Below are 12,539 nucleotides of genomic sequence, written 5' to 3'. Positions count from 1 at the left end.
CAGCCAACTTAATGGTAAAAGACAAGTATTTATTAAAAATACTTCTTGCAGCCAGTGAGAAAACTGTAACTCAAAAGTGGCTACAACTCGAATGCCCTACAAAATCTGAATGGTTGGATATCGTATCTAATGTTCAAAATATGGAGAGGATGACTTTTTCTTTAAAACTACAAATGGACAAATACCTGTAATATTGGGAGAAATGGATTGTACTTATGCCTTTACACAGTGTAAACTGATCTTTATATGTATTTGTTCATGTGACCTGTAAGGAAATATGTGACCAGTCAACTGTTCATTTAAGTTCCGATGTGTTTTATTTTTTTTACATTTATTAGTTTTTCTTTTCCTTTTTCTTCCTTAAAAAAAGAGAAATAAAAATAAAGTATAAAAATACATTCTGTTAAATAGACTGAAGCATTCATTAATTTGTTCAAGCGTAAAATGAGATGACAGACCGTGTAAATGCTAGTACCATCTGAAGCAGCAGGCTAGTGCAAAAACTTTATTGAAAATACTAGGGTAAAATACATTTCAATATTGTTAAGACGTGGTGTGGAAAAATGGAATTTAATGCAGGGCTTCTTGTCCGGTCCGAGACCCAATTTATTTCATATCAATCAGGCAGTGAAGAGCACTGATTTTTAAAGAAATCAGATCTCAAAAGCGATTTCGTAATGGCACGCCAGTTCACCAACAGCGCTTTGGCTTTTATTTATGAACTAATTTCGAGAGGATCACGTTCTTATGATTGACCACAGCTGATCCCGCATTAGTGATCACATGATGTTCAATCAGATGAATCCAAATGATGCATAAATTGCCAGATTTCCTTACCCTCACCATCTTCCTCTTGAAGAATCCCCCATCCACTATGACTCTTCCACCTTTTTTCTAGCATAGTACTGGGGAGTTCTCAAGACCTACCTGAGCTCAGAGCTCAGACTCCCTTCTCCCTCTATGAAACGGGAGGGAGCCCCGGGCTCCAGGATCTTCTGAGCTCAGGGCTCTCTCCCAGAACAGCATGCCAAACACGCATTTACTTATCAATCATCAGCTAAGTGTGAACTCATGAAAAGACTGTGTGCATATACCCTAATTTTGTTATGAATATGCGTACAGTGAAAATCACAGTGATATAAATAGGTAGCTACACGACGCCTCAACAATTTTTGTGTCTGTTAAGTTGTTAGTATCAAAAGGAAAATAGGCAGTTCCTTATATCATGTTTTCATTTTATTGTTAAGAAAGTGAAACAACGTAGCCAGGGTGATGTGAATGAGGCTATAAAGTAGCCTACGCTGATCCCTTTGAAGATTTACCTGACTTGTCCTCGGGAGTTTGTTTTCCATATCAAACTTGCAAAGTCTGAACTTACAGGGAGAGGAGGCAAGACTGAACTTTGTGTAGGCTACTTAATATTGAGAAAAGCCCCAATCAGAAAGGTAAATGTCTGCAGCCACGCCTCCATTTTCAGATGTCTCCGTTTTCCCTCATCCACACTGAGAGAGAGCAGCAGCGTTTTAAAATGAAAATGGCTGGACGTTTTAAAAAATCTTAGTTTTCGGTGCTCGAAAACTCTGGCTTAGTGTGGACGGACGGTGTAACTGTAGCAAAACTTATGCATTTTAAAACTAAAACGTACTGTATGAGTGTAAATGGGGCCTTAGTCTTTATGAAACAAACAAAAAAGGTGTTGTAATCGAAACAATAGGACATTAAGTGTTAAAATAAACATTTAAAATGTTTTAATTTGCTAGCTCACATTGTTATTGTTCAGGTGAATAATTAATTTGTGCCACTGAAGTTAATCCACTGAAAATATTTGTTTATTAGCTTCTGTGTTTGGAGAGGTGGTCCAGCTAAGGGCACCCATAGCAACTGCATATTAGTTTGTTACCATTAGGGAATGTTGCGCAAAAGAAAGCCCCGCCCCCTACTCAATATTCTATTTTAGTTAGAAGTACATCAACATACTGAAATAAAAGTCTTAGCAACTTCCAGGTCATGCGAACTTAAAAATTAGCTATTTAAATACTGTAAATCAATGGCGAGGGTACATAAGGGCCAGGGTGCCACTGGCCCACTCGGATTGAAGGCTGGCCCACGCAGACTAAAATATTTTAGTTGAAAAATCCTGCATTAAAAACATGTAATGGATGTAACTTGAAATATGAATGTAATGTAATGTTGTAACCCATTAGTTATTGTAAATTTGTCAATCAAATTTAAATTCCCCCTATATTGCAAAAAATGGAACTGTCCAACTGTTGCTCTGTCCTTTGTGCTGATGAGTGCTTTTGTTTTTGACTGGATTTGATTGGCTGAAGCAGCAGCTCTGAAAATGAAACCAGAAGTGCTGTCTAGCAAACTATTCTGATTTTACAAGTAAAAATACAATAATACAAAACTTTATTAATACAAATCATTTTATTAATACTAATAAAATGAGGATTATGAGAGAGGTACTGTATGATAATATACTAATCTGGTTTAACTTGTCTTCAGCATTTCAGCACTATTTGTTTAGACAAGAATGGCTTTTGGTTGGGGTGAAAATGCAAACTTTAAACTTATTGCTTATCTCAGTATTGAGTGCGTGTAAACTAGAAAAATGTGATTGTGTTCAGTCTATAGGCATGCATGAGTACTTGACAACCAAAACAACAGTTGTGGATTAGAGAACCATCTGTGTACTATCATATGGTGTTTTTTTATTGAATGTTCCGTAAAATTAAAGTCAAAGGGCTCCAAAAACATTTGCTGACTTTTATAGTATAGAAAAATGACCAGCTAAATCCAGCTTAAACCAACTTAACCAGCCTGATTTAAGCTGAACATAGCTGATTTTGGCTGGGCTCCCAACCTGGCTGGTCAAGCTGGTTTTAGCTGGTCATTTTCCAGCCTGACCAGACTGAAAATGGCTGGAAACCAGCCTGGAAATGGCCAAAACCCCTCTAAAACCAGGCTGGTCAACCAGCTAAAACCAACCAACCAGCCTAGGCTGGTTTAAGCAGTTTTTTTCAGTAGGGAAGTAATTCTTAAAAAAGTGGGTCATTTAGGTTTGGAGCAACATAAGAGTGAGAGTAAGCGATGACAGGAATTTCATTTGTTGCTCAACAATCTCTTTAAATGAAATGAAGCATATGATGTATTGTTCTAAAACTCTTTCTGCAGATCTCTCCAGCATCCAGCTCTAGTGCAATGCCTCGCTCAGTGCACAGAGGTCACACCCTACTTAGTGGTCATGGAGTTCTGCCCACTGGTTAGTCTAATAGCTCTGTTTTTCACTTTATTTTATGTATTTTTCCCTTCTAAAACCTCTAAACCTTAAAGACAGTTTTCTCAAAAATGAAAATTACGTCATCGATTACTCTGGTGATGGGCCTTTTTTCAAACCACAAAAGAAGATTTTTCTTTAAAATATCCTGCTTACGCTTGTTTATAATTAAATACTGTAATATTAAACTTTCATTCATTCATTCATTCATTTTTCTTCAGCTTAGTCCCTTATTTATTCAGGAATCGCCACAGCGGAATAAACCGCCAACCATTCTGGCATATGTTTTACGCATCAGATGCCCTTCCAGCTGCAACCCAGTTCTGGGAAACACCCATACTCTCCTGCATTCACACACACACTCATACACTAAGACTAATTTTCTTTACCCAATTAACTCATACCGCATGACTTTAGACTGGGGGGAAACTGGACCACACAGAGGAAACCCACGCAAACACGGAGAGAACATGCAAACTCCACACAGAAATGCCAACTGGCCCAGCTGAGATTCAAACCAGTGACCTTCTTGCTGTGAAGTGACAGTCCTAACCACTGAGCCATCGTGAAATCAAACAACATTAACCTTTTTACCATAAATACCACCATGATTACAACTTACAAAATTACATTTTTCAAATTTGTTTGCTCCTCTTTTTCTTCTTTTTTTAATATTTTTCTATAACATAAATTTGACTGTACTAGTTTTTGGACCGTTATTGCAAGTTATTTTGTTAGATTAGATTTGGCTTCAGTAGTGACTAATCTAATGTATATGCACAAATATAATATTGTATAGCTTCCTATTAAAGATATGAATTTAAAAGATAGATTTGTGAGGGGTGTACTTATATATGCTGAGCACTGTATTTCCTACTAGTTTCTTTTTAGACTACTTTAGAAATTAAAAAAATAAAGAAATAATGTCCTGCTCACACTTATATACTAAAATGGTAAAAGTTTTAAAAGATATTCCAGATGTTCTGGATATATATACAGTTGAAGTCAGAATTATTGGCCCCCCTTTAATTGTTTTTTCTTTTTAAAATATTTCCCAAATAATGTTTAACAAAGCAAGAAAATTTTCGCAGTATGTCTGATAATATTTTTTCTTCTGGAGAAAGTCTTATTTGTTTTAATTCGGCTAGAATAAAAACAGTTTTTAATTTTAAGAACTATTTTAAGGTCAATATTATTAGCCCCTTAAAGCTATATTTTTTTGATAGTCTACAGAACAAACCATCGTTATACAATAACTTGCCTAATTACTCTAACCCTTGAAAAATATCTAGTAAAATATTATTTACTGTCATCATGGCAAAGATAAAATAAATCAGTTATTAGAAATGAGTTATTAAAACTATTATGTTCAGAAATGTGTTGAAAAAAAATCTTCTCTCCATTAAACAGAAATTAGAGAAAAAAATAAACAGAGGAGCTAATAATTCTGACTTCAACTGTGTATATATGATACGTTCTGAGTAAAAACAACCCAAAATGTAATGTATTATTCAACAAAAATCCTGACCTTGACCATCTTCCGTGCATTCATGAAACGCTCAGTGTGGGAGTTCACAGAGACTCTCCAGGAAAAAAGACCCAAGTTGTGGGAAATCAATATAAATAGAGCTGCAATTCACATACTATCTTCTCTGATATTTAAGTAACTGTTAAAGTAAGTTCATCTGTTAAATGTCATTCTAAATTTAATCTGTATTTTCAGTCTAGTTAAGAAACTTCACAAATACCCCTTTTCTGGGCTTGTGTCCATTATTAATGTGCATCTTTCAAAACTTTGCTGTTGAATGTTTTTTCAGGGTGAGCAGAAGGGAACTGCCTCACCAATAAGAGTTACATGAACATGCAGTCATGCGCAAAGATTTCTGTTCAATTATTCATTCAATTTAGATTTGTTTTTCACCAAATGTATCTTAATCATTCATTCATTTTCTTTTCTGCTTAGCCCCTTTATTAATCTGGGGTCGCCACAACGGAATGACCCACCAACTTATCCAGCATAAGTTTTACGCAGCGGATGCCCTTCAGCTGCATCCCATCACTGGGAAACATCCATACACACTCATACACTATGAACAATTTAGCTTACCCAATTCACCTAAACCACGTCTTTGGGCTTGTGGGGGAAACCAGAGCATCCGTTGGAAACCCACGTGAACATGGGGAGAACATGCAAACTCCACACAGAAATGCCAACTGACCCAGCCGAGGCTCAAACCAGTGACCTTCTTGCTGTGAGGCGATCGTGCTACCCACTGCACCACTGTGATTCCTTCTAGTTTCCATATATTACCATTATATTACCATTTTAGTCTTCTTCGTGTTATATCATTCGTCTCTTGTTATTGTCTACCCAGGTCACATGTGCTGCAGTATTTTTTTTAAACAGAACAACCCCTAGCAACAACATGCCAAAAGCTGCCCTCATAATGTCTTGCTAAATATCTCCCCCCAGTGGCAATCTGAAGCAAATCAGACTGACAGCACAGTGTTTGATGTTCATGCATGCTGATCAGAATTTATAGCATCCTTTGCATTTCAGCATTTGCTTTCTGTTTTCCGTGTTGACAGGGTGATGTTAAAGGTTACCTGTGCAGCTGCCGAACTGCCGATTCCTTGATCCCTGACCCTTTACTGCTTCAGAGGATGGCATGCGAGATCACTTCAGGCCTGCTGCACCTTCACAAAAACAACTTCACCCATAGGTCAGTCATCACTTTCATAATTAATCATTCGGTTTTAATGTAAAATATGTTTTAATTCTAGCACAAATCACCACAGTCTTCATTATAATTCTCGAAAACAATGCTGGAAGCCTGCCATGGGATTCAAATGATGAAAATGAAGCTAATGATTGTGAATATGTGCATTGCCTATTTTCTGTCTCAAGGTTTCTCCCTGCAACAATCTCCTGATGCTGCCTGAGTGTTTTTATTCCACTCCAGCATCAGTGATTTTGTTGCCGGAGGTCACCACACATCTTCAAGCTACTTCAACATGTCCTTGCCAAGATACAGTACTTTAAATGGGTTCATGAAGACAAGGGAATTATTTTTGGAAAGAAAAAAATCACAGTTCAGAACAAATTATTCACTTCATACTGCATTTTTGAACCCATATACACTTACCGGCCACTTTATTAGGTACACCTGTCCAACTGATTGTTAACAGCAGCAACTCTATACATTTAGGCATGTAACACCAGAATGGGGAAGAAAGGTGTTTTAAGGGACTTTGAACATGGCATGGTTGTTGGTGCCACACAGGCTGCTCTGAGTATTTTAAAATCTACTGGTCTACTGGGATTTTCACACACAACCATCTTCAGGGTTTATAGAGAATGGTCTGATAAAGAGAAAATATCCAGTGAGCGGCAGTTCTGTGGACGCAAATGCCTTGTTGATGCCAGAGGTCAGAGGAGAATGGCCAGACTGGTTCAAGCTGATAGAAAGGCAACAGTAACTCAAATAACCACTCATTACAACAGAGGTATGCAGAAGAGCATCTCTGAATGCACAACATGTCGAACCTTGAGGCAGATGGGCTACAGCAGCAGAAGACCACGCCGAGTGCCACTCCTGTCAGCTAAGAACAGGAAACTGAGGGTGCTTTCACACCTAGACTTTTGTTTCGGAACCTGGCGCGTTTCACAAGTTAGCGCGGTTCGTTTGCCATATGTGAATCCAGCAATCCAGCTCGGATCCACGCCAAAACAATCGGTCCAAGATCACCTGAATGAGGTGGTCTCGGCTCGATTGTAACGAACTCTGGAGCGGATAGATTGTAGTGAGAAAGCAATACGATCTGAGCCAGGCCATAAGACAGTGTATTATGGATTTGTAATAGGCCTAAATGCTATGGGTATATAATGAGAGAATTATGGGTAGGGCGGGATGTCATTACTATCAGTAAATGTGCGTTTCATGTAAAATCCGAAAGCGAAAGCATGCTAAACAATTCATGCTGAACCAGCTGTTTATCCATTAGGAAAATTGACCGAACAGCAGTCTTGGTTTATCTGTTATTTCTCTCTATAATATAAAACCTATAATGCCTAAGACAACTGCTATGTATGAGAAAGTCTTACCTCTGATTTATATTTGGTGACGACGTCTGTGGTATCACCATTCAAAATGAAAGCGCAGCTTTTCACTTATAAAGTCTTATAGCTCATCGTCATAAATTAAAATAAGGACGCATGACAGCTGAGCGGGACTCTGAAAAATAAATCGAGTTTACTCACACGTGACTTGTTTTAGCTCTTTTGGTCCGTTTAGAAACTTTTGGAGCGAACCGCACCAAGAACAAGAGAATCAATCCACAGGTGTGAAAGCACCCTGAGGATGCAATTCACATAGGCTCACCAAAATTGGACAATAGAAGATTGGAAAAATCTTGCCTGGTCTGATGAGTCTTGATTTCTGCTGGGACATTTGGATGGTAGGGTCAGAATTTGGCGTCAACAACATGAAAGCATGGACCCATCTTACCTTGTATCAACGGTTCAAATTCTCTGAGGAATATTTCCAGTACCTTGTTGAATCTGTGTCACGAAGGATTAAGGCAGTTCTGAAGCCAAAAAGGGGTCCATCCCGGTACTGGTAGGGTGTATGTAATAAAGTGGCCAGTGAGTGTATATTGTGCAGCCTTCCATATTAATAACATCCAGTTATGTTTCAGCTATCTACCATATATGATGTATTCTGAGCCATGTTCTATTTGTAGAAGCTGTTTTTCATTTATTTGTTAGTTAATTCATGTTGCTCTGATTTTCTGCAGTGATCTGGCTTTAAGAAACTGCCTGCTAACATCAGACATAAATGTTAAGATTGGAGACTATGGACTATCACACAGCAAGTACAAGGCATGTACACTTCAATCTGTATTTTTTTATTACTTTATCAATAACTATGTCCATTATATGAATCATACTAACATGTAAGCATGAGTTACAGATTTTATAGTTTTATAGATACATTCATAGTTTGTGTATTTTATAAACATTAACTATAGCACCCTCTCTTCATGTTGTTTTTTTTTTCCTAGGATGATTACTTTGTGACATCAGACCAGACCTGGGTACCTTTACGCTGGATTGCCCCTGAACTGGTGGATGAGGTTCATGGTAATTTGCTAGTAGTGGACCAAACCAAGGAAAGCAACATCTGGTGAGTATGTTTAGAGTAAGAATAAATCATTTTTATTATTGTATATAATTATGCATTATTTGCTGTTATTTACCAGAGTTCTTTGTTCCTCTCTGTTTTTAAGGTCACTTGGTGTAACCATCTGGGAGCTGTTTGAGTTAGGGAATCAGCCGTATCGCCATTATTCAGACCGACAGGTTCTCAGTTATGCTGTGAAGGATCAGCAATTGAAGCTGTCCAAGCCTATTCTTAAGTACCCACTTGCTGACCGCTGGTGGGTGTCTAATAAACTTTATATAGCTCTTCTTACACATTTCATTAACCATTACTTAGAGTTAGAGCCTTGACTTTTTGCTTAAGTAGAGCTTTTTTTAATCTTCACCCCTCTCTTTTGTGGAGTCCTTGCCCTTAAACATATTTTAATTTTCACTTTTTAGATATTTGGCTCCTATTCAATACATTTTTCTGTAAATTCAAATTCTTTATCAAATTTCCTTTATATAATTGATGATGAACAGTGCAGAACAAACAGACAAAAAAGACCTAAAATTTCACTTTTTATTTACAATACGTTTTTGTAGCATTTGCACTAAAAGTGTTTGTGTTTTTACATCAGGTATGAAGTAATGCAGTTCTGTTGGCTTCAGCCTGACCAAAGGCCTAATGCAGAAGAAGTTCATCTGCTGCTTAGTTACTTATGTGCCAAAGGAGCCAGTGAGGCAGAGGAAGACTTTGAGAGACGCTGGAACTCCATGAGACCAAACACAAGTCATGCTAGTCTTCACGGAGCTGGTGCACTTGCAATTGATATGCCAATGTCATCCACCACTTCGTCATTCCCCCTACTGGAGCAGTTTCCTAGTGGAGATGGCTACCATTCAGAGTCTGGAGATGACATCTTAACGGTTACTGAAACTAGTCATGGCCTCAACTTTGAGTACAAATGGGAGCAGGCACGTGCTGAACAGCACTATCATTCCTCATCCACAACAGGCACTTTGGGTCAAGGCAATCCTCATTGTCAGGAGGTCTACTATCCTCCAGGAGGAATAGTTGGGGGCTGTGCTGTTGATGGACTTGCCCTAGGGGTTTCTCCTTCATATTATGAGCCCAAACAATTACACACCCCTGGTGTGGTGCCTGTGCTGAGTGCTCATAGTCCATCAGTGAGTAACGAGTACTATATCCGCATTGAGGAGCCAGTACAAAGCAATATTGATATGAACTTCACCATGTGTGCTTACAGCCCAGAGTTTGGGGGCAGTAATGGAAGCTTTCTAACTGGTAGTGGAGACTCTGGTGAGTGTATGAACTGTCCCCCTGAGGCTAAACCAGACATTTACTGGTCAGCAGAAGTTCACAAAAGTGGTGCTTATGATTCTGACTCCAGCCCTGCTATGTCTTTAACTATGGAGCCTCTATTGGGCCACGGTAGCCCCCTTAGAGCATGGGAATCAGGCCACTATGTCTCATACAAAGACAGGGATGGAGGTTATTACTTTGAACCATCACCTCCTAAGGTTATGGGCCGCTATCTGATTCGAGACTCAACAGAGACTCTAGAAGAAAGCTGGGGCTCTCGAAGTCTGAGACAGGCACTTGGGGAACTGGAGGACCCTTTAGGCATCTCACCATCACTTGGAAGTCCTCCACAAGGCTATGCTGATCCTTATTTGGAGAGCATTCAAGGCTCCATTATAGGAAAGAATGTAACGGGTGGATACTATGATATGATGGGCTCCTTGAGGAAGACTATGCCAGGTAGCCACTCTGTTTGTACTGACATAGCATCAGGTGGTGCTGTATTTGTAGGTCGAGATGACAGCGAGTCTGATGAAGAGGAAGACATCTTTGTGGAGAGACGAGGAAGAAGCTGGTCTGCCAGCAATCCACCAAATACAAACCCAAGGACCTTACGTCAGAGGCAGGGGTCTTGTATCCAGGATTCATATGCAGACTTCCACTATACTATGCCAATGACTGATATTGAGGATTCATGGCCAGAGCAGCAGACCCTGTCATACCATATGACCAAACCTGTTGACTACTTGGAGGCACCGATCAAAAGCAATACTTGCTTGGTACATGGAAGACATGTACCTTCAAACCCTTCACCTGAGTGCAACTCATACATCCATATGTGCCATGAACCTAGAGAGGCTGAAGTATATCCTGTGCCATGTTGTCAAGCTTTGAGCAGTTCACATTTTGTAGACCCTTTAACAGGAACACTTGTGAGGAACTGCTTTATGATTGACTGTATTCCAGGGAAAACCATGACCTTGCCCAACAAAGACCAACATCTACCTTTATCTGCTGGACATATAGTCTCCAAAATAGAAGCATCAAGAGAAGGAGCCAAACAATTTGACATCTCGGAGCAATTTGTGGATATTGCAGTAGGAGAAACAAACTTAAAACAAGGAAAAACTTTGCATCAAGATTTATCTACAGCAGATCCAAAAACTGAAATGATCACCATATACCCACAGTTGGAAAAATCCCCTGCAGAATTATCCAAACCAGAACCAGAGTCAGAGTTGAGTAAGACTGCAGACAGTGGTATGGACCGTGGACACTCTAGTATCAGCCTGGTTGAGATAGATGACTGCAGCGATGATGACATCACTGACGTAACCTCAGGCATTTTTGGTGATTTTGCGATAGAAGTGGAAACTGTTGACTACCCCAGTCCAGCATTAAAGTCAATACAAAAACAGGTTGGTACTCCAGACTCCATGGACTCTATTGACATACCGTCTACTGCATGTTCCAGTGAGACACTCAGTCCGGCCTCCATCCATCCATCAAGTTCTCCTAAGACTGTGGATAGTGGCTATGACACAGAAAACAATGAATCTCCAGAGTTTGTCCTAAAGGAACCTCATGAGGTACAAGATTCCAAGACTTTCATTCAACCTTTGGGAAAGGTAACATCTGGGACAAATTTTGTCAGTGAAGACCAAGAGATTAAAACAACAAAATGTGAGAAGCTCGAGGGTGATTTTTATACTGCAGTGGCCTTGACAGCATCTGAGAGCAGTGATGGAGAGCTGAAAGCACTGAGTGATAAAACACCTTACAGAGATTCTGCCTACTTTTCTGATTATGATGCTGGCAAAGATAAAGAAAGCGAAGAGGACATCAATGAACTGGAAGATCTGAAAGACAGATCAGGGGAAATTATATATAAAGAGGAACAACTTCCTCCACAAAAGGAGACAGATGTAGATGAATATCTTATGCCATCTACAAAGGAGAGTGAAAAAATCCTTGAACAGTCTGATCATTCAATTTCAAACCTTCCATCAAAGACAGATGAAAGTTTGTCTGTGTGTGACACAAACTGTAGCGTGTCTCTCTCACCTCATAAAGACATTTCTACCCTAAAAAGTAGTTTTGAAGATAATGAAATTATTAGCGTTGATTCAGATCTCTCTGCAAAACATTTATCATCTGAAGAATCTGACTCAGGTGCTTTACTTGGAACTGATACAAAGCAAGAGGAATCTTATAAACAAGTAGAAAGTGAAGAAAGTCTGCCTTGTGACCAAGTTACTTTTGAAGGCAATCTTGTGAACAAGTCCAATCCAAAGGTACTTACTGATGAGAATGAAGAGGACATAGTCAAAGATGTCAGCTGTGCCAATTTGTCAGAAGAGGAACTACAGTCTCAAAAGGAAACAGCAGAAAAGAATGACTCTCCTACACATGAGGAGCTAAAATCCATGAGTAAGGAAGGAGAAGGACGTAAAAGAATCTCCACACGTTCTGGCTCTCCTCCCCCTCCTCTAGAAGGACGAGTTTCTCCCACAGATGGTGAGGAGGCAGATGAGGAAGATGGTGACTCTGAGGACAGTGATGAGTCTGATGAGGAGCTGCGCACATACAGCATCCAAGAGCAGAGTGAAGAAAGCGAGGACGAGGTCTTAACCGTGCCCATCATTATAAGTGACTGCAGTGATGCGCACAAGCTCAGAAGCCTTCTTAAGATGCCAACATCTTTGCTGTCTGAGGAAATGGAGAGCAAAAAGAAGGTGGTGTCCTTCTTTGATGATGTCACAGTGTATTTGTTCGACCAGGTAGATATTTCA

General features: G+C 39.4%; 1 protein-coding gene across 3 annotated transcripts in view; it reads left to right on the top strand.

Moving 5' to 3' along the window:
* Nucleotides 1–12,539, top strand: part of aatkb (apoptosis-associated tyrosine kinase b) — a 91,537-nt gene that overhangs the window by 75,229 nt on the left and 3,769 nt on the right. For all 3 annotated transcript variants that reach the window (XM_056468908.1, XM_056468910.1, XM_056468909.1), the window contains 6 exons: nt 3,178–3,265; nt 5,870–6,003; nt 8,078–8,162; nt 8,345–8,466; nt 8,570–8,719; nt 9,062–12,527. In XM_056468908.1, coding sequence (XP_056324883.1) covers nt 3,178–3,265; nt 5,870–6,003; nt 8,078–8,162; nt 8,345–8,466; nt 8,570–8,719; nt 9,062–12,527 — 4,045 coding nt within the window. The remainder of the gene's footprint in view (nt 1–3,177; nt 3,266–5,869; nt 6,004–8,077; nt 8,163–8,344; nt 8,467–8,569; nt 8,720–9,061; nt 12,528–12,539) is intronic.

Source organism: Danio aesculapii, chromosome 12, assembly GCF_903798145.1.
Source record: "Danio aesculapii chromosome 12, fDanAes4.1, whole genome shotgun sequence".
Classification (NCBI taxonomy): Eukaryota; Metazoa; Chordata; class Actinopteri; order Cypriniformes; family Danionidae; genus Danio; species Danio aesculapii.
Note: the sequence above shows the minus strand (reverse complement) of the source record. Positions and strands in the feature narration are given on the sequence as shown.